The sequence below is a fragment of the Furipterus horrens genome, unplaced genomic scaffold (assembly GCF_987537825.1).
Source record: "Furipterus horrens unplaced genomic scaffold, mFurHor1.1.pri manual_scaffold_11, whole genome shotgun sequence".
Taxonomy (NCBI): Eukaryota; Metazoa; Chordata; class Mammalia; order Chiroptera; family Furipteridae; genus Furipterus; species Furipterus horrens.
In genome coordinates this window covers 52,683,695-52,705,319 of record NW_028327181.1, presented here as the reverse complement: position 1 = coordinate 52,705,319, position 21,625 = coordinate 52,683,695, and the positions used below count along the sequence as shown (strand labels likewise).

The following is a 21,625-nucleotide window of genomic DNA, read 5'->3' as shown; positions in this document are numbered from 1 at the left end:
GGATCTGACGTGCCGGGGGCGAGGCACTGAGGGGGCCGGGCCTGTGCCCCTCTCCTGCCTGCGCGGAGTCAGAGCTGTGCCCCTGCGCAGAGGCTGCTTCTGGAGGCCGAGGGGGCCCCAGGCAACTAGGGTCAGCTCAGTGGCCGGAACTCGGAGGCAAGAAGTGGGAAGAAGATGGAAGGAGGAACATGCTAAGGGAACAGGGCATTAATGTCTAAGAATGCTGCTTTTTCTAGTGTGTAAAATGTACGTGTATGTGGGGACTGTGATGTTATAGGACTAAGGAGCGCCTTATGTTCGAAGGTGGCTGTGTGTCATTTCTCCAGTAGGGTTGCCAGATTTAGCAAATAAAAATACATCATACTCAATTACATTTGAATTTCAGACAAATAACCTTCTCGTGTGAGTATATCCTATGGGATATACTTTATCTAAAATTCAATTTTAATTGTTTGCATCTTGTACTTTACCTGGCAACTCTGTTTTCAAGGGCACTTTGCAGTAGGACTGGGATTAGAGGCACGTGAGGGTGTAAAATTTAAGAGAATACTTAAAAAAAAACCCTCAATCGTCAAGATCAGTAATATCTTAATGCAATGCTTTTAAAAATCAGGTCTTTAAACTACAGCTTACAAGCCATCAGACAACTAATGTTTTATTGAAACCAGGACTGGGATGAGGATGGGGGGAGTTAGGCCAGTTCATGCAAGTGTGTGGTCTGATCCTGGCGGTACTGAACATTTTGCTCATTCTGGACTTTTTAACATTAATTTCATCTTTAAACTCTTGCATTCAAAGATTATTTATTTTGATTGCTGGGTTTTTTGCCCCCTCCCCATTAAATTTTGCATCTGAGGCCACGGCCCCTCCTGCCCTCACCCTCATCCTGGCTCTGCTTTGCAGAAGGTGGGCCTGAAGCACAGGCGTTAGGCAGGTGCATAACAAAGGCTTTTGGTGTGCAGATCACCCATAATTCCATCACCAAACTCTACATCTTTCTAACTCTTCCTTTCTACAAATGTCCCTGCATTTCCTCATGAGCCTTTTAGCTCCTAGAAATCTGGGGCCGTGTCGTATTACCAGCCTGCACGCAGCATTGCCCGTTCTGCACAGGTGCTCAGTACATGCGCTTCAAGTGAGGCCAGACAGAAGTGTCTCGGCGCGTCGGGCGCATCAGGCGCTGTCGAGGGGCCGGTTAACCAGGACCCTGTCATTAACAGGAGAAGGAAGGTTTTTTTCCATAGCTTTGTAAATACGTTCTTCCCCCCTCACTCCACAAATGAGGTGGCACACACACTGCTTGCTCTGGTCCTGTTCATGAATAAAATAACAAGTCTATTTAATCTGACGTGTATTTTGTTGATTCTTTCGCACCTGCTTCTCCCTGGAGCTGAAGGGCTTTCATGCTCAGGAGAACCCAGCTCTGGTCCCGGCACTAAGGGACCTGCTGGTGAAACGGTGGGAATGCATGGGAGGCTGGGATCCAGAGAGCAGGTGGCAACAGGGGACAGGGCACTTTGGCTTATTGTTCCTGATGTCACCCATTTCTGCCATAGAGTTTCCAGGCACATGAGGAAGCAGAAGTTCAGAGGTGAAGTGACTCCCCAAAGTCTCCATTGGGGACACCTACTTTTATGATTCGCACCTCTTATACTAACAGAACCCAAAGTTTCCTCGTGGGAGCCACCCATCTCCCACTCCTGGCTCCTCAAGTTGAATGGTCTCAACTCCATCCTCAGCCCCAAGGACGGACATGAAACTCTGCTGGGCCAGTTCAAGTTGTACTAATTAGGTAGCCCCTCTTGGGTTCTCCTTGGCCGGTAGGAGAGCCGGCGGCCCCTTGATGTCTCTCACTGAACCGCAGGCCAACAAGGTTACTCTGCAGTGTCTGTTGTTTTAGACTCAAGTCTAGACTCATGGATGCCCTGGCCTCAGAAAGAAGGGAAAAGCTCCCAGCCTCACATCCCAAGCAACCGGATTCACTCACGAGGGTGGTGTGTGGGGTGGGGAAGGAGCACTGCAGTGAGGCATTGAGCCTTTTGGTTCTACCCCAAGATCCCCCAAGGCTAGACCCAAGGTCTCTTTCCTCTCCCCTGTGTTGGCTCCTGGGCAGCTCACTACGTCTGATACCAGAGGGTTGCCTTGGCAGGTGATCCTAATAATCATGCAGCTCCTCCCACAGCCGCTGGCCCAGATGCTGTCCACCACGCCTCCCTCCCAGCTTCAGCGTTGTGGGAGCACAGAATTCTCTCTCCTGTCACCGGGGCAGCCTAGTGCAACCAAAGGGCCTCTCGTTTAAGTACCAACTCCTCCTCCCAATCCATGGCCTCAGTGTCCCTGTCTCTTCCATGCAGATGGCACTTCCCTCAATGAGATAAGGCTGAGCATCCAGCAGGGTGCCTGGCTCCACACCTAAGGGTCAGGATTACTCTCAAGTTTACCCTCCACAGAGAGCAGCAAGCAGAGACTCCCCCCAGGCAGGGGCTCCAGGACATCGGCATATTTGTCTGAGCTCACCTTGGAACTGAAAGCTGTAGAATAAATGGGCTTTAAAAGTGACTCCGATGATTTTGAGCACCCACTGGTGGAGTGATTTCTGGGGGGCCCCAGGCCCTGCAGCTCTGGTAAGGCAATGTGGGCCAGTGGGCAGCCTTGGCCTCTACTCAGCTGACCGGCTCTGGGCAAGGTACTTACTGTCTCTGGGCCTCCTTTTCCCACCTCTAAAATGAAGGCCCTCCAGGGCATCTGGCCTCACCTTTCACCATGTGACAACTGAACTTATCATTATCTTCTGAACACAGCCCTGCTCTGCTCCCATCCTGGCAGGTGGCATCACTCTTCACCCAGCACCCAGGCCGCACACCTGGCTGCCATCCCTCTCCCCCTGCCTCCACTTACAGCCAGGGAAGTGGATTCTACCTCCTAAATATCTCCAGAGTGGCCCCATTCTCTCCGTCCCACAGCTGGTCCCCAGCCCAGGCCACCTAGGCAATGGTACAAGTGTCACCTGCAGCCTCCCTGCCCCAGCCTTGCCCCTCTGATTTAGTTCTACCCTACCAGAGGGTGCTACAAACCTAGATCCCTCCTGCTCCTCACCCCACAATGGTACCCACCATCCCCAGGGGGAAGCTGAATGCTTCCTGTGGGCTGCAGGAAAGGCTGGTGTGGTCTGACCCTGCCTGCTTTTCAGGGTTAACTCACCCTTGGCTATCCTGCCTCCCTCTGGGCTCAGGCACACTGGTCTCCACACAGGAAATGCTCATTCCTGCCTCGGGGTCTCTGCTGAGACACCATGCTTTTCCCACCCCTTTTCCCCCATGACAGTCCTCTGGGTCTTAATTCAAATGTCTCTTCATCAGGAACACCTTCTCTGATCCTCTGGACTAGGCCCCCCACTCCTGTACAGCTCACAGTGCTCTGCACATCTCCATGGAAACCTCCCTCCACACTTGCAACAGCAGCTCCGAGGCCTGTCATCCCCTCTGCACCCTGAGCCCCGCTCGTATCCAGAGTCTTCACCACCACAGTCCTGCCTAGGACTCAAGAGTGACATGCCCCTGCCTCTGAGGCCAAACTGACAGCTTTCCCAGCTCAGAAACAACCAACCCACGGTGTCCCCAGCAACTGTTGGATTTATTTGAACCTGCTTACCCAGCAATTCATGAAAGAGCTTACGCAGGGGTGATAGTCAGAACTCTGAGACCTAATCCTGAGATTATCAGGGGAGCTGAGGGCTGGTGGGCAGGGCAGGGTGGCAGTCTTGATGGGAGGGGCTCTGCACACAGGTAGGAAGGAACCCCTACGTTGCTAAAGATGCTTTCATTGGGCACTGAGCTGTGCTGTGCATTTAACGTGCTGTGGGTTTGGAGGCCTCTCGCTTGGCCCCTGGGGTGTGTGTTTGTGTGCACGTGTCTATGCATGCGAAGGGTGTGTGTATGTGTGCACGTGTGTGTGATTGTGTTTATGTGAGTGGTGAGGGCAGACAGGAGAGCTGAGTAGTTGGCATCAGGGTTTCTTCTCCTTTTCCTTTAACCTTTCTTTCACTTTTTGAGGCTCAAACTGGATCAGCCGCAGAATCTCTTTATTAGCCAGGGTCCCCTCGATGAATTCTTCCTCGGTCAGTTTATCTGCGTTTGGGAGAAAAGCACTATACTCAGCATTGGCTGTTCCAAGCTGTGACGAGGCTGACGTCCACTAGCATGCCCTGTACAGGTGAATCTACTATGGAAACCTTGAGTGCTAGTGCCCCCCAGGGTATCCCCCACCCTGGCCCCAGGTACCCAGCCTGTCCCCTGACCTCCCCATGAACCAGCAGTGGCAGGTAAATGACCTGCCCTCCTGAGGGTCCAGTATGCATTTGGTGCTACGTTTCTCTTCTGACTGGCCAATGCCTCTGCCTTGCTGGCTATTCAATATTTTGAGTATTACCCAGGTTTCCAGCCTCAAGTTCTGAAAGAACATTTGGGGGATGGAGCAAAGCAAAGAGTTTCCATTGAGAAGTGGGGAAGAGCATCCACTCAGGGAGAAGGAAGTGAAAGTGGAGGGGCCCCGCAGTGCCAGGCGCAGCCTGGCTTGTGAAGAGGTCTCTCTGGCCCCCACCCCAGCGCGGGGGCAGCCCTGCGACCCTCAGCGACGACTCCTGTGTGACTCTGCCTGGGCATCTCGGCACCCCGATCCACCTCCCCACGCGGGACCAAGAGAGAGCCTCGGCCCCACCTGCTGTATTCAGTTCCATCCAGTTAATGCTCTTCACTGAGCTTTTCCTCCGCGCCAGAGCCACTGTGCTCAGGGCCGAGGTGACTCTGCTGGGGGCACAGGGGGGTGTGGCCTAGAAGGGAGTGAGACAAAAATCCCTGGACCCACGTGGAAACTCTAGGTCTGGGGGGAAGACAGTCACATGTAGAAATAACTCCAAAACGAGACGGCTGCTCATTCAGATCCTGGTTATGCTCAGAGTTGCCTGCACCTAGTAGGTGTCCAGCAAAGCTTGGCCATTAACTTACATTCGAAGCCTTTAGAACAGCCTTCATCCTGATCCTAGACTGGGACCCCGGCTGGTTCCCTGCGCAGGCCTAGGTGGTGATATTTGGGTTTTAAAGCCCCAGCTGCCTTGTCAGCCTCACAAAGAGCATGAAACTCCCCCCATCAGAGCCCGATTCTGGAGTGAGGCATCGTCCCAAGGTGGGCAACGTGAAAGCAAACACCCAGGTCACCTGGCAGGAGTAATACGCCAGCCCCGTAACACCACACCTCCTGTGATGTTCACCTGGGTCAGCTCTCCGCTTAGCAGGTAACAGAGCAGGGCACCCAGCACACGGCAGACCCAGACGGGGGTCAGGAAGGGGCTCAAAGAGCCAGTGGGGTCATGCTCCACCGGGGGCCATCCTAACCAACCAGGGTCTGTGCAGATGAGGGAAAGGAAGGTGTTCAAAGGGGTGGCGACATCAGGGCTGGGACTAAGGTGAAGTGATGAGGCACCTGCCCTGCACAACCTAAGCGGATGCTTGTGTTCAGGGTCACGAGAGCACAGGTGGCACCTGAGAACGAACAGCTCCTTCACTGTCGTCCCAGACACCTCGCCTGCCTCACCGGCTTCTGGCCCTGGAGATGAGGACCTTCTCGCTTTTCAGACTTCTTCCTGGACTGCAGGTCAGTAAGGCCACTGTCATCTCTACCTGCCACCATTTACGTCCTGCTGGGGCCTGTCCCCTGTTGCCCTGACGGGAGGCTGCCCCAGAGGTCACGAAGGGCCAGTGTGGCCCCTCACGTGCATTTGGGCCATGCAGTCTTTCATCAGTTGAGACACTTCAGATTTTAAAAGTCTCAGTGGCCAGCTCCTCTCTTTAAAAATCACACGACGAGGCACCAGGGGGCTCTGCATTCCCCCGTGGAAGCATCAGCTAGGCTTTCCACTCTCCACTCTGTGCCGGTCCCCACGCTTCAGAGGGCTGCTGTCTGCTTCCCTCACTCTGATCCCCTGAGCCCCTGGGCCCTGTGAGCTTGCAATAGCCCCTGACATCGACTCCTCTACTCGCCTTCCCACGGCGGCCACGAGCATCACGCCCAGTTGTGACATCCGTCACCACCTGTCAGGACAAGACTGCGCTCCTGCAGGCTGCTCCCAGGCGCAGACAGGACAGGGCAGGGTACTAGGCCAGGCCGGCTCCTGGAAGAAGGCGACTTGAGGACACCCCCTCAGCTTTGCCAAGCCTTTCTCAGGGCGGCACTGCAGTCTCAGGCTTTTCCTTCCCAGCCTTCCTCTCCGGCCTCTCGGCCCACGTGGGCCCCATCTGCTCCGCGGCCTGATGGTTCCCCCAGCTTTCTCTAGATCCCGCCTCGTTTTCCCTCACAGGCCTTTTCCCTGATAAACCTCTGGCAATCTGATTTAAACCTGGTGCGGCCTGGCAGTGCTTCTCGGGGACCCAAATTCACTTCCTAAGTAAAATCATGTAAGCGGAGGCCCCACTTTGTTGGGACGGGGTGCTAATTCAGACACAGGCCGAGCTAAAGTTTGCCCTGTCCTAATGGTCTAAAAAACATTGCTGAAAACAAGCAAAGTAAACCCAAGTGTCTACAAACTGGCACTCAATCTAAACAGAAAGTGGTTTGAATTCCTCTAAGCTTGGCATTTGCATTCAGACTTCTAATACACTATCGCCTTTACTTTTTACTATTACTTCAATATGGGCTAATTCGGTTATAACCTAAGATGTTCTTCTTCAAAAGCACTCCACCATCCCGAACCTTCCTTCTCCCCTGAGACTCTCAGGCAGCGATGGAGCTGCCTCAGCCCCAGGATGGGCGCCGTTCCATTGGCAGGGGCAGCTCCGGAGGGGCAGCAGGACTGGGCCTGGCCGGTCGGTTTGCCCAGCCCCCGGAGGCCCTGCAGCCAGCCCCACCTGGGCGCTGGGCCTCGGAAGGCTAACTCTTGTTGGGATCCCCAGGAAACAGCCCACGACTATCAAACCAAAGGCAACGAGGGAGAAAGTATTCACCATCATCTTTCTTTCCAAAGAAGCCCCAGATCTTCTCAGCTCGCTTCTCCGGGGTGTTTTCATCATCTGGAAGGTGCTTCACATCCTCAGGATTGATCATTTTGAAAATCGCCTGCACCAAATCAAGAGGAAGGATGCGTCAGCAGGAGCAGCAGGGACTGGCAGCCCTGATGCTAACATGCAGATTCTCAGGCCAGGCCTCCCCTACCAATCAAAGCTCCTGGGAGGCATGACGAAGGCTTTTGCTTCTTATTTGTTCCTTTCTGTATGGCTTGCATTTCCTGATCACGTAGATATGTTACTTTCATTTTATTTAAAAAACTAAAACTAAAAATAAGAAATAAAAGACTTCCTGAGGATCATTCCACCACAGGCAGCCTAAGGCTGCAGTTTGGGGACCACTGCCTTGGACCTCACTGCCCAGCAATTTTAGATCCAACAACTTCTTCCAGGTCCATGAGGCACCTGGTTGCCCAGCCGGGTGGCTTGCGGTAATGAGGGCTCACATCTGTTGAATGCTTAACGTGTGCCCCTACTCTGAACCTTTTTACATGTAACCTTCACAGCCTCATGAGGTGGGCATTATCCACCTTGTTTTATAGATGAAGAAACGGGGCCAGCTTGCTGGGAGTCACCCAGCTCGAAGCAGATGATCAGAGAGTCTGACACAGGGACTTCCGTTGTAGCTGGCATTACGCCCCTTGCCAGCTTACTCTGATGCTTTGGAGAGCCATTCGGGGCTGGGGAAGGGAGAGGGGAGGCATCAACAAGAACGTTCCCAAGGTCTCCCCAGGGCTCAGGAAACCCCTCATTTACTCTTGGCTCAGGGAGGGATCCAGAGAAAGATTTAGCTTTAGGTGGAAGGATACTTCTCCTTCCTCTCCTCTCACTAGTAAAGGAGCCGGATGAGTGACGTGGGACGAAGCAAGAAGTGCCTCTGGACCTGTGATCGGGGGAAAGATCCACTGGTCCTGATGTGCCCATCCAGCTCCAGGTCTGGCCAGGCCCAGAGGGAACCCTCAAGTTCATGGCCCCTGAGCCTGTGCCCTCAGCCTTGGGGCAGGCTTGGGGTCCAGGCAGTGTGCCGGTGGGAGTTGGGAAGGCACTGTGGAAGCACAACCAGTAAAGCCTACAAAATTAGCCTGGAGGGAAGGTCAGTGAGTTTGGGAAGTACCCTTTAAGTCCCCCTTGCTATGACAAGTGGAGCAAGGAAGTCAAACCCAGGGGCTTGGGGTGGCAGCCTTGGCTGGCAGGTGCCAGCTGCTGAAGCGTAGGAGACTCTGTTAACTCCTTTCTCTGTCCTGAGCCATGGGAACCATGTGCTGGCTTGATGGCTACGCACTGGGTTACCTGGCCCGCCCTGCTTCTTACAGTGAGGACAGACTGTCAAGGCTTCAGTGAAAGAACAGAGAAAGAACCACTGAATGCTTGCCCTGGGCCCTGGCATGTTATATGGCTTTCTCGAAGCCATGCAGCTAGTTGGCAGCATGGCTGGGACTGGAATCCATAACTTCTGACTCCAAGGCTGGTGACCTTGTGAACTGCTGAATAGCAGAGTCTTGGCATCGCCTTGCACAGCCTCAGCCATGGATGCTCCTCCCCAGTCCTTTCTCCCTGCTCTCCCCTTCCTTCCCCTCCCCTCCCCTCCACTGCCCTACCCACCCTTTCTTCCCCTCCTCTCTTTCCTCCTCCTTTTTCTCAAGGAGCACTGACTTGCAGGCCTCTCCTGGGCCTGGCATCCTTTAGGTGGTTCTGAGGATGTGGTCTCCAAACCAGGTCACCTGCCAGTCCAGGAATTTTTATCTGAAGGCCCTGCCCAGATGCCCTTGAGTGTCCCAGACATGTCTGCCCTTCACGGGGGGCTCAAGCAGAGCCCATCGATCTGGCTATGTGCTTGGCTACTTTATTTATGGTGTCTCCTAACAAGATGGAAGAATTGTGCAAATGAGTAAAGGATTCCAAATGCATCAAAAATTATATAAAATATGAAAAAATTCTCCCTCTTAACAGGAATGAAATTAGAAAAATAACATAAGGAGGTAAAAATGATCAGGTAAAAAGCTAAAAAATGAAGGTAAATATAAATAATATAATAGAAAAAATAGAAACATATTCATTGTCTAAAATATAGGAATGGTTAAATAATTTTATGATGTTTCTTTAGGTGGAATTCTAAGCAGCTATCAAAATGGTTTTGAAGAATATATAGAGATATGGGAAACATTCATAATAAGCTAGTAACTGAAAAAGATATGATAAAAAATCATATATGGATATTTCATAATTCTAAAATTATTTAAAAATATATAGCCAAAAGACCAGAAATGTTGACAGTTTTCTCTGGATGATGAAATTAAAGGTGATTTTAATTTCCTTTTGCATATGTTTCTAAATTTCATGAATTACTTTTCCATTAAACAAAACTATTTTCAAGACACCTAAAATCCCCACAGCAGGGATCTGATTCTGGGCCAGTGTGGACGGGGCAGGGAATGGGTGTTGGGAAGCTCTGGCCCACAGGGAGCCTAGGGTCCCGTGCTTCAGTCCAGAACAACACAGGCAAGAACGAGGAGGCTCCCAGGGTGAGGTGCTATGAAGACAATCAGAACTAGGACCCGCATTTTACATCCCTGCTCTGGCCAGAACTTTCTATTGTGTATTTGAAACATGTTGTGGAATCTGAATGTGTACAGTTCAAGGACATCTTAATGAAGGAAGAAAGGAAGGAGGGAGGAAGGAAAGGAAGGAAGAAGTAAGGAAAGAAACAAGGATGGAAAAAAAAACTACATAATAGGAAATACCCAGATTCTTTTTTAGGAAGAAAATGAAGCTGTGGGAAAATGTCCAGCCTTCTGTTAATATCAGTATATTAGAGACCCCTCGCCATGCTCTCAAAAGCCGTTGAGTCATAGAGCCTGGGCCTCCACTCCACCCTCCAGCCCCACCCCCAGCTGCGGCCACCAGTGCACAAGCAGCAGCAGGGGCCCTGATCCTGGGTGACCCCAGTCTTGCACAGGGGAAGGGCGTGGCGGGGGTGGGGGGAGCGTCAAGACTGACCATGACGATCTCCAGCACTTCATTCTTGCTGATGGCCCCATTGCCATCCACGTCGTAGAGGGAGAAGGCCCACTCCAGCTTCTGGATGGGCTTGCCCGCGGTGGTCATGTGCAGGGCAATGACGTACTCCTTGAAGTCCAGGGTGCCATCATTGTTGGCATCAAAGCTGCGGAAAACGTGCTCGGCATAGGCCTTGGGGTCGGCGTCGGGGAAGAACTTGGCGTAGATGCTCTGGAACTGCTGCTGCGAGATGCGGCCACTGGGGCACTCCTTCAGGAAGGACTGGTACCAGGCAGACAGCTCCTCTTCTGTGAACTTGGTGTTCAGCCGCAGCTCTTCCAGGATCTCCTGGGACAGGGCTCCGCTTTTGCTGTTCCCCATGGGTGAGGTGGCGTGGGCCCGGCCGAGCAGCCACCGCTAGGTGGGTGGCAGTGACGTGGTCTCGGGCTTCCGGCGCTCAGTGCCGCTGGAGACGGAGGGACGCCAAGATGCTGGCGGATTAGGAGGATTTGCAGCCGGTTCATCCCAGGAGCTTGGGGGTGGGGGGGAGGCAAATTCCCAGAATGCCCCTGAGATTAAAATAAAGAGCTGACAGCAGGTGGTCAATCCATTTTGGCCTTCTGGGAGGGCATGAGAGGTCAGAGCCCAAGTCTTGGGCCAAGGCCTTCCCCACTGCCTCTGGCTCATCCCTCCCCCACCCCCAACTCCAGCTCTCTGAGAGCGATGATATTCAGGCCTGTCCTCGGTCCTCTGCCCTAGCTCTGGGGGTCTCATTTTTCACTGAGCCCTATAATGCAGGGGTTAGGAGCCAGGCTCTGGAGCCACACCTGGGTTCAAATCCCAACTTGGCAATTTACTAGCTGTGTTACCTCAGGTACATTTTCTAACCTCTCTCTCTGCCTAGAATGCTCTTCTCCTAACCCTTCACCTCCTTCGTGGCTTTCCTTAAATGTCACCTTCTCACAAAGGCCTACACTGTCCACTCCGTTTCCACCTGCACAACCCACCGGCAACCATCAGCACCGCCTCCTGCCCCGACTGTTTATCTGGCTTTTCTTTCACTCCCTCCCCCATACACCCTCTGCCTTCCAAGTTATTTGTTCCCTGTGCTACCTGTGCCCTCACCAGAATAAAAGCTCCATGGAAGCGAGGGTCTGTCTACTTGTTCCCAGCTGCATCTTCATTGCCAGAATGGTGCCTGGCAGGGTTGGGCTGTCAGTGAATATTTCTTAAGTGAACAGGTGTAATAATAGTCTACTTCATTGTTTTTGTGAGGCTGAAATGAGTTAATATGTGAACATACTTAGAGTAGAACCTGGCACATACTAAGTGCTAAATACATGTCAGTTTTTATTATTATTCATCTATAACAGGGATCAAAAACTAAACTGCCTACAAGAGCCAGGAAGTGGAGGGAGGGGGTGAAACAACTGGATCTGGGAGACAATAGGGAATGGTGAGGCCTGTGTCACACAGGGAAGGGCTGGCAGTGTTCAACTTCATGTGAACATGGTCACATGGGATTATGGCCCAGTGTTACTATATTTTTCAATTATCCAAGAAAAATCCATGAATCAGATTTTTAGATGCAATTTCCAAATTTTTAAGCTTTAAGAATTATTTCAAAAAAATTTTAAACTTGGTGTGGGCCAAAGAGAACATACCTAGGATTCAGTTTCAGCTTGCAGATTGTCAGTTTGCAACCCAGCCTGATGCCCGAAGCGGGCAGACAATAACGTGCTTGCTGAGAGAGTGAATGGATAAAGGGGAGACAGGAAGTACTGCCAAGGAGGCCTTCCCATCCCTGCCATCAGCTCAGTTATTAGTACAGGACATAAGGAAGAACGCTAGTGAGCATATTTTGTACCTGAATTCTCATCACCCAAAGGAAAGGTCAGCAGTGCCCTGGCCTGGTTGAGCATAACGCTGGCGGGGAATGTGCCCAGAACCCCCAAATTGCCAAACTGGTTGGGAGAGATGCCTTCTGTTGGCCCAGGGGTCGTAACTGCAAAGAATAAATACCACAGTCTCTAGGCAGGTAAGTTAGTGTTTGTCCCCTATCTAACAGGCTAATGGCATGGGACATCAGGTCCCTGCTGCTGGGAGAAAGCCACCTGCCAGGCCCACCCTGATGTTGCTTAGGAAGGACTGAGAAGTTCAGCCACCAAACATCCTCACCCACCTCTCCAGTCCACCCACCCATGGTGGTTCCAGAGTATTTTTCAGGAAGACTTAATGTTGGGTGTGCGTGCATGCTCACTAATTTCTCCCATCAGTTTGTGACAGCATGTTATTTATTTAGAGCCTTTGTCTTTTGTAGATTTCATTCTCCTGCAGCAAGGCCTTGTTCTCAAGAGCCATTAGAAATAGGACAGTCACAACCCAGGCCATGCAAGTCAGGCTGCAGGTTCACCCCTTCCCTCCGAACCCAGTGTGAGAGGCCATTAGAAGTGCCTTTGGGGCCCTGGCCTGTCCACACCAAGCCTGCAGATAAGGCCCGGTCGGTGTTACAGAGGAGAAATGAAGCTCTGAAATGCGTATCGTCTGCCTGTGTCACACGGATGCAAAGCCAGGAGGAAAGCCCAGGTCTGGCAGGCTCCCCATTCAGGGCTCTTCACTACATTACAGCTGCCTGAGCTGAGGGGGCAGATGAGGAGCAGGGGTTGCCCTGACAACAAGATGTGGGCTAGCAAACAGGGCCCTGGGTTAACACGGACGGCAGCTAGAGCCCCCAACCTCTTCTGCCCTCTCCAGGGGCAAGGAGGAGGGAGCTGGAACCAAGGCAGAAGCAGCCTGGTACTGTCCCCGTTCTTCAGGTTGCTATACCCGGGAGGGGCCCAACCACAGGAGAGGACCACAGGCAGCTGTGTTGATGCTGCTGAGTGAGGGGTCATGACCTGGAGGTTTGTTTGAAAACCTGCATAAACATCTTCTTTCAGAGGGAGAGTTTATGCTCCTTAGTCAAACAAGTTGTTGGAGATGATGTATTGTGAATGGATTTGTTAAGTCTGAGCTCGGGCCGTAAACTCTCCCCAAACCCCGAAGTCCACTGGGGAGAAGGCCTCGTCTCCAGTCAGTCTCAGTTTGTGTTTCCCGTCCTGGCCTCGCGTTCACTGAAAGGAGCAGGCTCTCCCCAGAGGCTGGCCGGTCACACCCCAAACCAGGAGCTCTGTCTTAGCTGTTAGCCAGGGCCCGGCCCCCCAGCCCCTCACCTCCATTCCCCTCCCATCCCTCGCTGTGAGCTCCAAGACAAGAAGACCTTTTTTCCCGGGCCTGGTTGCAGGGCCTGCAGTTTGCACTGAGAGAGGAAAGGAGAGGAGGGGCTGGAGGCAGGCCCTGGGGAAGAACGCTCTGCCCACGGCCACTGCGCTGAATGGCAGCCCACCCTTCTTGTTGCTTGGGCTGAAATCCTCAAAGTCACCCTCAGCACCTCCCTTTCTGTCCCACCCCACTCCATTCTGTCAGAAATCATGTTAGCTCTACCTGCACAGACATCCAGAACTGGACCCTTCTCTCTGCCTGCACCGGGGCCACCTCCTGCAGGCACGTCGCCTGTCCAGCGTCCCAGCTTCTGAGGGGGCCTCTGCCCTCACCCCTTACAGTAGTGCAGCGAGGCCATCGCAACAGAGTCAGGCCGTGAGCTCCTCAGCTCAGACCCCCAGAGTAAAGGTCATAGGCCTCCCACCGCTGGCAAAGCCCTGGGAAGCTGCCTGCCTACCACCCCTCTGCTCCAGCCAGGGTCCCCACACAGGTAGTCCTCCATGCTCCCAACCAACCTTTAGCCAGGCTGCCTCCTCTGCATGAACTTTCTTCCCCCATTTAGCCACCTGCCGGCTGCCTCCCCAGGCTCCAGGCTCCTTGTCTTTGCACCTTCTCAGTGAGACTACCCCAACTCCCCTACTGAATATAGCAACGTACCCACCCTTACCGCTAGAACTACCAATCCCCTGTTCTTTCCCCATAACATTGAATACCTTCTTCACCCACGCTCCATACTTCTGTTATATCTCTTGTTTTTGTCTCTCTCTCCTTGCTGGAAAGGAAAATCACGAGGGCAGAATTCCACCTGTTTCGTTCACAGTTCCCATGACCTGTGACAGCGCCTGGCATAGAGGAGGTGCTCAATAACCATGGCACGAGGGAAGGGGGGGCATCAATAGATGGACGGGTGACATAAGAAACAACAGCCAGGAGCCCCACCTGTCCGTAGAGACAAATCACTGGGGGAGGGGACTGGGACTGGGGTGTGGCAGCATGGCACCCATCTCGGGGGGGGGGGGGAGGTCAACGCCCAGGTGCATTTTGTCCCCCTGCTAAGTCATCAGGAGTAAAATTATCACCAATCCTGGGAGCCTGGAGGGATGCGGAGACCATTTGCACACAGGAGCGTGGCAGGCTTCCAGGAAGGAGGGTCACCCAGTGGGACCCAGTGTCTCTGGACAGTTTACTTCACATGGGGTAAATCCAAGCATCTCAAGTGTACACACAGAGCCGAAGGGAAAGAAATGGGAGCATTCACTTCCTGAAAACAAGTTATAATAATGCAGAACAATTATATATAGCAAACGCCTTCAAAATTTAAACCCTTTAAACATTTAATTCTTTAGCATTAATACACACAAATGCTATTACGGGGGCGGGGGGGGGCAGATTACAGCCCCCATAGGGGTCAGAGTTTCAACAGTGTTACTATAAATTATATTACATCCATTTTATTTACTGATCTAGGCAGCCAGGAGGTGGAAGGATATACAATGTGGAATAAACACATTCATACCGGGAGGAGGAATGCTGGCGGGAGGAGACACAGCTTTGTAACATTAAAAATGTATAAAGTCTTTAGCAAAAGTTACAGAAAACAGACCAAACGAGCAAGTTTATTTTGTTAGAAAATTCCACTTTCATAAGGTTTGCTGATGTGTTCGTGTCTGTGAAAGGACTACTGTGTTCCCTCCCACCCCTCTCCCCAGCTTATCCCCGTCCTAAGGGAAGGGCAGAGGTGCAGATTGGGGGCCCATCACCTAGGGGGGCCGGTGTCCCTTTGAACATCTATTCCTGGGTCCACATGGCTGCCCGGAGGCCACAGCTCCCGAGAGCTGGTCTGCTGCAGGTGACGCTGGACAGGGAGCCTCTCAGTTGCCAGATGAGTCCACAGAGGTCCCGGGAGGGATGTGGTGACTTCAGCTGATGGGACTAATGAGAGAGAGGAGTGGGCCCGGTCCAGTGTTCTTGCCCTGGAGCCTGTCTGAGCCGGACCCTTTGCATTCTGCCATTGCCATCCCGTTAGGAACTTCCCTGAAACACAAAGGGTCCATGCCCCCCAAACAGCACACAGAGAGATGGAAGGCAGCCACAGCCCTGTCCTTCAGAGGCACCTCCCAACAAAGGCTCCCGAAAGAGCCTGCTCCAGCATCGAGAGGGTCAGGGGAAATGGGACATTGCTTTTTTGTCACATCTATTCTCACCCAGACCTGCTGTAACAGGAGGTGGGTCCCTCCCCTTCAGGAAATAACACTCCTGAGGATCGGGGTGGGGTGAGACGGGGTGACGAGAGCCCTCGTGGCAAAATTCAGCCGAGCATCCCAGCAGCTTAGATCCTTGGCTCCCCACCACGGGAGCCTGTGGGCCTGGGCTCCCCAGCCTTGGCCTGGACCCAGGTATGTTTTCCGTTTGCTTGGAGAGGGTTCTGGTTGGCTTCCAGGGCATGATCAAGACATGGCTTGGAGGAGTTGTCACCTTGGGGGTCCAAAGGAGGAACTACCTCATTCTCAGCAGCTCACAGAACTTAATTTCAGCTTCCTTTGTGTCTAAGTGGAGAAGTGCCAGGGTGACCCTCTCAGGAGGACCTTAGGTAACACCATGCACCACTGTGCTGATGGGACTCAGGTTAGGTATGACCATGGGTACAGGGTACAAAATTAGAAATGAGAAGTGGGAGGAGGAGGACAGAATGCAGTAACTGCAGAAGGCCTGAGAGAACTTCTGGAAGAATATCCTCAGTCTGCAGATGAAGTGAAGAGATCCAGGAAAGAGTCATGATGAGCCCCCGGCCAGCCCCCTGCCTTTTCAGCCATTCTCCTTCCACACCCCCTAATGCTCAACAAATGCCGAGGACTGTGCGCGAGGGTCGAGGGTCCCCGGGAGAGGCAGGATCTGCTGGCTGAGAGGCAAGCTCCAGGGCACAGCGCAAGTGAAAGGCAGCGGGCCCCAGCCCAGCCCTCCCCCGAGTCCCTGGCAACTTTTTGCATTGTCAGGTCCTGAGTCAAAAAGGCAAGTGGGAGCCGCAAGAACTACCTGTGGGCACAGGTGGCATTTGGAGGAGGAGCCTTGGGAGCTGCAGAAAGCCGCAGGCTAGAAACAGCCATGCAAATAAGCTGTAGACCCCGGGAGAGGAGCTTCTGGGGCAAACAACATGATGTAAAAGCAGGGAAGCTGTGGGGTCTACCCACGCGGTGCAGCACCACTCGGTGAGGCAAGGAAGAAATGACAAGACACACAGCACGGTGACTCAACAACACTCAGCTGAGAGAAAGGAGCCAGCCTCACCCTCACGGGCTACACGGTCTAACTCCACTTACACAACATTCTAGAAAAGGCAGAACTGTAAGATCAGAACTCCATCAGTGGTTGCCAAGGGCTCAGGGTGGGAGGAGCGGATTGACTACAGAAGGCTCAGGAAATTTTTGGAGTGATGGAAATATGCTGATTTTGGTGGTGGTTACAAGGCTGTATGTGTCTGCCAAAATTCACAGAACCATATACCCCAAAAGGGTGAATTTTACTGTCTGTCAATAAACTCCAATACTGTATGTCAAATATTTCAATAGGCCTGGACAAAGAAAAGGCAGTGTGTCTTACAGGGGCGGGAAGGATTATGGGAAGAAGATGGTGCGCTGGCTAAGTGAGCATGCTGCCGATCCGCACCCCACTGAACATTCGTCAAGTCTTTTTCCCACCCATGTAATGACCAGCAGGTCTGCAGAGTCCTGTGCAAACTTTCCGTGTCAAGGCCACGCACAGCTGGAAGACACATCACTTACACAAGCCGAAGCCTCTGACGTCCTTTGAATTTTATGGCTTTTATTTCCAAGAAGGGACTTTGGCTCAGCCAAGATTTTTATGCACCCATCCTCTAATCTAGTAATTGACACGTTTCCACAAAGGGAAGAGAAACAGGTCCCTGGTACATGCATGTGCATGCTGCTCCTGTCTGCGTCAGGCATTCCTCACCCCCAGAGCACAGAAGTGCCTTCTGCTGCAGAGCCTCGGGACAGCCATCCCTTTGCAGTACTGATCAAAAACACCATGGAGGGGAACAAGCGGCTTTGCCTGGAGGTTGTCATGGCAACCAGCTCCCTTCACTTGAACACCATTTGTCTTGGAGATATATATAATCAGGCATTCACAGACAAAACTAAGTGGAAGCAGGTAGAAGGGGCTCCCTTGTTCTCAGAAATGGAATAATAGATGTGCTCAAGAATAACCCAGACTAGCTCACCCATTCTGAATAAACCCAGCCAAATGCTCTTATAACCTAAATGCCAAAACTTAAACAAAAACAGAACAAAACCACCACCACCTGGATACCTGGATAGAGTCTTTGCTACCCTGAAGTGCACTTTTCGATACTCTAGACTTCGACCTGATCTTGACTTCACCAAGGGGGGGGGGGCGGGGATGGGGGAGCCCTGTTAACGACCCAGGGTGTCTGGTCTATTGACTCCAGCTCTGCTCTTAATTCACTCTGCGAATTTCACCGCACTCACTGGTCATGCTTAGGCTTCAGCCTCTTTGTAAAGTGAGGAGTGTTATTTGAAATGGGAAATCTCAGAAATTCCAGGTGGATGTGGGCTGTGAGAGTCTAGTGACCAGGTGACTGAGCCCTGGTTGCTGTCTGCCTTCCACCCAGTGGGTAAATGCCGCATGGTGGCAGTGTGTACTGCAATTGCAGGCTGCCAGGGGATTAAACATGGAAGATTAAATGTTTTCATTCTCCAGAAAGGCCAAGCTACCCCCCTGTCTACATGGGGAATAGAGGAGATGGGGGAGAGTGTCTGTCTTGTACGCAGCTACATTTCTAGAACTCCACACAATGCCTGGCTTATCCCAAGTATCTGCTAAATAAATGGATGAATGAATGAATGCAAATCTATCAGCACAACAGACAGTATCTCTGAAAGTTCACATTCTGCAGACAGTACCTGTATGTGAATGCCAATTACTGACCTGCGAGAACCCTGGAGAAAAGATAAGTCCGCACAAAATAACAGATCACGGGCTTCCCTGAGGACAAGCCCATATCTTGTCCTCCGATCTTAGCACATTGCTTGGCTTTAGCTAAATGCTCAGTGAATGAATAAAGGAGGGAATAAAAACAGAAAGGGAGTATGTAAAAAAGCTGATGAGACTGAGGCGAGGTGATGAAGGGGAGGGGTGACTTCAGAAAACAGGCTGGCCCACCCTGGGCCAGCTCAGGCTACCCCGGCAGAGGCAAGAGAGCTCGCCCTGTCCCAGGGAGGAACAGAAGAGCCTGGAATCCTCAGGTGGAAATGAGAAGACAAAATCCATGATCATATCCACTCAAAATATCTGATTTCATAACAAGGCTATTGGCTTTGAATATTTGAAAATCATCCCCAAGTTAGTTTACTAAGCCACAAAGCAATTACTACTAGCACCTGTTTTTAATAAAGAAACCAGGAAATAATACCCTGAAACTGGTGGCTGGTGTCATGGCCCAATCCCAGATCCAGAAGGAGTGACTCTCTACTCCACGGATAGAATGGTGTTGGTAAAGGCCCTCACGTTGACCTTTCTGTTTGAGATGCTTCAATGGGAAAAGTGACAAAGTTTGGTTTGCTTTAGTATATTCAGCATCATTCTACCATAAACTACGAGAGAGCGATTCTGACTCAGTGAAAGAGGAACCAGAAGATTCAAGATTAACAAGTCATCAGACACTAGCATGTAAGATGGAAAGACCAGTCAGCTGTGCTCTTAGAATTCTGTGCTCTTGGGAAACAGGGGTCCTGTGAATCCAATACTCCTGTACTCCGTGGGGAAGATTCAGTAAGAAGGACAGGTTGGGTCTCAGGGCATGGGTTCCAGGCTAGGATTTGCCCCTTGCTAGCTGCATGACCTCCTTCAGGCCCCCTTTCTTCTTCTGGTCCTTTTGCTCTGATTCTCAAGACTTGACATGACGGAGGCCCTGTTTGCTGTGGTCAGGAAAAGGAGAAAGGGGTGAGCAAGGATCGGAAGGCAGCCCTGAGAGCTTCCGAAGTCACACTCAGACCAGCTTTTTCCAGACACGGGGAAATGAAGAAAGGGGAAGGTGGGACCAGGGCTCTGGAATGTGCAGAAGTTGCTGAGAGGCCAAGGTGGCAAGACACTGCCTAGTGGGTGACAACCGACTGTGGCCATGTGGGTCTTCAATGCCTGTGCAGTGACCACCGATGAGAGAAAGCCATACAAGGGACAGCAATCTCAATCCACCAGGCACAAGCAGGGGGAGCCACCTGGGGGGTGACGAAGATTCGTCCCAATCCATCTCCCACACAGCACTGACCAAGCATCTGAGGGCTGGGTGGATCGGGAGTTTTAGAGAGGAGATTTTACTGAGGATGCTGATCTCCTAGGAAACACGATTCGATGCTCTGACAGAGGGCTAATTTGCTGAATGAGGTAGTTCCGTCCTGACCTCTCCAGGCAGTGTCAGTCTGGGAAGACAGGAGCCAGGTCTTCTTCCCAAGACTCTTGATCATGAAAGGTGGCAGAGAAGGGCAGGATGTGGGCTCCCAGAACACAGCGGGAAAAGTGACGAGGGAGGACTGCAAAGGATGCTGCGTGCAGGCTGTTCAGCTGAACGGTGCCTTTGATCCACAACTGTGATCCTGACCCTGGGCTTGGAGACAGAGACCTCCCTCCCCTGACCCTCCAAAGCCCCGGACACCACAGAGCCAGCTGGAGGAAGGATGTTGGGGCTTCCAGGGGCCAAGCATGTGACACAGCTGGCTCTGGGTGGGGCATGACCCCTACGGTACTCAGCAAGGACCACAAAGTTCCAGCCTCAGTTTGTACTTGAAGCGGCAAGCACAGCATGGGAGTTGGGGATCTTCAGCCTCACAGACAAGGGCGGGGCTGTGGATCCATCTTCTTGGCCTGGGAACACTAGGGACCTCCCAGTGGGGCCATCCGGCCGCCCTTCTGGAACCACGAGCGGCAGCCCACACCCTTCCCTCTCCTCAGTGGACCAGGAGAGTGGGAGGGAGGGCAGCTCCAGCTGGCAGCAGGCCCCATGGCGGGAGCCAGCGCCTCCTCTCCATGGGAGCCCAGCACCTGTCCTTGGCAGGGCCCCGGGGCCACACATGCGCACCTAGATCTCCATGTTCACAGGGCGGATGTTGCCCGTCTTGTGCTCTCTGACCCACAGCTCCCGGTCTTTGGCTGGGTCCACTTTTCGAAGCAGTTGGTCCACAGGCTCGACTGTCTGCAGGGGGTGGAGAAGAGAGGACATGGTCAGAGGTGGCAGCAGAGCTGAGAGAGGACGCTGCCTCCAAGCCACGCTGCTCGTGCCTTTGCGCCTGTCGGAGAAGCCTCTCCGAGGGCTGTGGGGCCCCAGGGGAGGCCCGCGGGACAGACGGACGTGCAGGACTGAGAGCGGGGGCAGGACGTCTTGTCCCCACCTTGTTTCTCACTGGGTGCACTTCGCCCTCTAGACCTCAGGGCTGAGTGGAAGGGCAGAGTGGCCTCTACGACTCTGGGTCCATGACCTCCTCCACTGCTTGTTCCCACTTTACCAGCCCAGACCAGGACGAATGGAGTTTTAGCTTTAGATATTCTGAACATTTCTAGACTTTTTTTTCCTTTTGGTAAGAATTCACTGGGGAAGGCAATACCATCTTCAGCTAATTTAACTATCACGAATGTCTGTCTCCACGGGGGACTGGCTCTGTTGTGCGCACTTGGCATGGGTTCGCATGGGAGCGCAGGACAATCTACAAGCCCGTCCCAAGGTCGCCCACTGCCTGCCTCCAGGACACACTTATCTGTAGCGGCCACTTAACCTGGCACAGAGTAGTGGCGGGAGGCTCTCCCTGACCTTGGCGCACTCTGGGGTTCCGCTGGCCTCTGCCTGGGGGCAGGACACTCACGCTTTGGTTGAACATGTCTGTCTCATGCCGCAGCTGGGTGTACTGGCATAGGTGCTGCCGGATCATCTCCACCCTCTCCACCTCCAGCCGCTCCAGCTCCTGCTCAGGAGGAAAGACCAGAGACCCTTGAGCATGTCCCCTGCCTACGGGGACCTTCCCTCCCTACAGGTCCCAGACCACTGTCTCACACAGTACAAGCTGCTGCCTGCAGGGCCCGATTCCACCTGACCCTTGCAGCCCTGAGGAAGAACCCGTCCCGTGGCTAGCAGTGAAGGTGAAGATGATGATAACACAGCAGCTCCTGCTTCCTGACTCCTGCCCCGCCAGGCATGGCCGTGCTGAGCACTTTACACACATTACTTCACTGTGCTCCTAATAATTTTAAGAGACAAGTTCTGTTCTTCTCCACATTTTCCAGACAAG

General features: G+C 52.6%; 2 protein-coding genes across 5 annotated transcripts in view; both read right to left on the bottom strand.

Moving 5' to 3' along the window:
- Positions 1–3,939: 3,939 nt before the first annotated feature.
- On the bottom strand, positions 3,940–10,584 carry RCVRN (recoverin). Its single transcript, XM_090291661.1, has 3 exons — positions 10,053–10,584; positions 6,996–7,107; positions 3,940–4,127 (listed from the first exon to the last, which is right to left on the bottom strand). The coding sequence occupies exons 1-3, from the start codon at positions 10,431–10,433 to the stop codon at positions 4,006–4,008; spliced, it is 615 nt and encodes a 204-aa protein (XP_090147787.1). The 5' UTR covers positions 10,434–10,584; the 3' UTR covers positions 3,940–4,005.
- Positions 10,585–18,964: 8,380 nt separating this feature from the next.
- Positions 18,965–21,625, bottom strand: part of GAS7 (growth arrest specific 7) — a 207,164-nt gene continuing 204,503 nt past the window's right edge. For all 4 annotated transcript variants that reach the window (XM_090291149.1, XM_090291150.1, XM_090291152.1 and 1 more), the window contains exons 13-14: positions 21,203–21,301; positions 18,965–20,538 (exon numbers count right to left, since the gene is read on the bottom strand). In XM_090291149.1, coding sequence (XP_090147275.1) covers positions 20,425–20,538; positions 21,203–21,301 — 213 coding nt within the window. In that variant the 3' untranslated portion in view covers positions 18,965–20,424. The remainder of the gene's footprint in view (positions 20,539–21,202; positions 21,302–21,625) is intronic.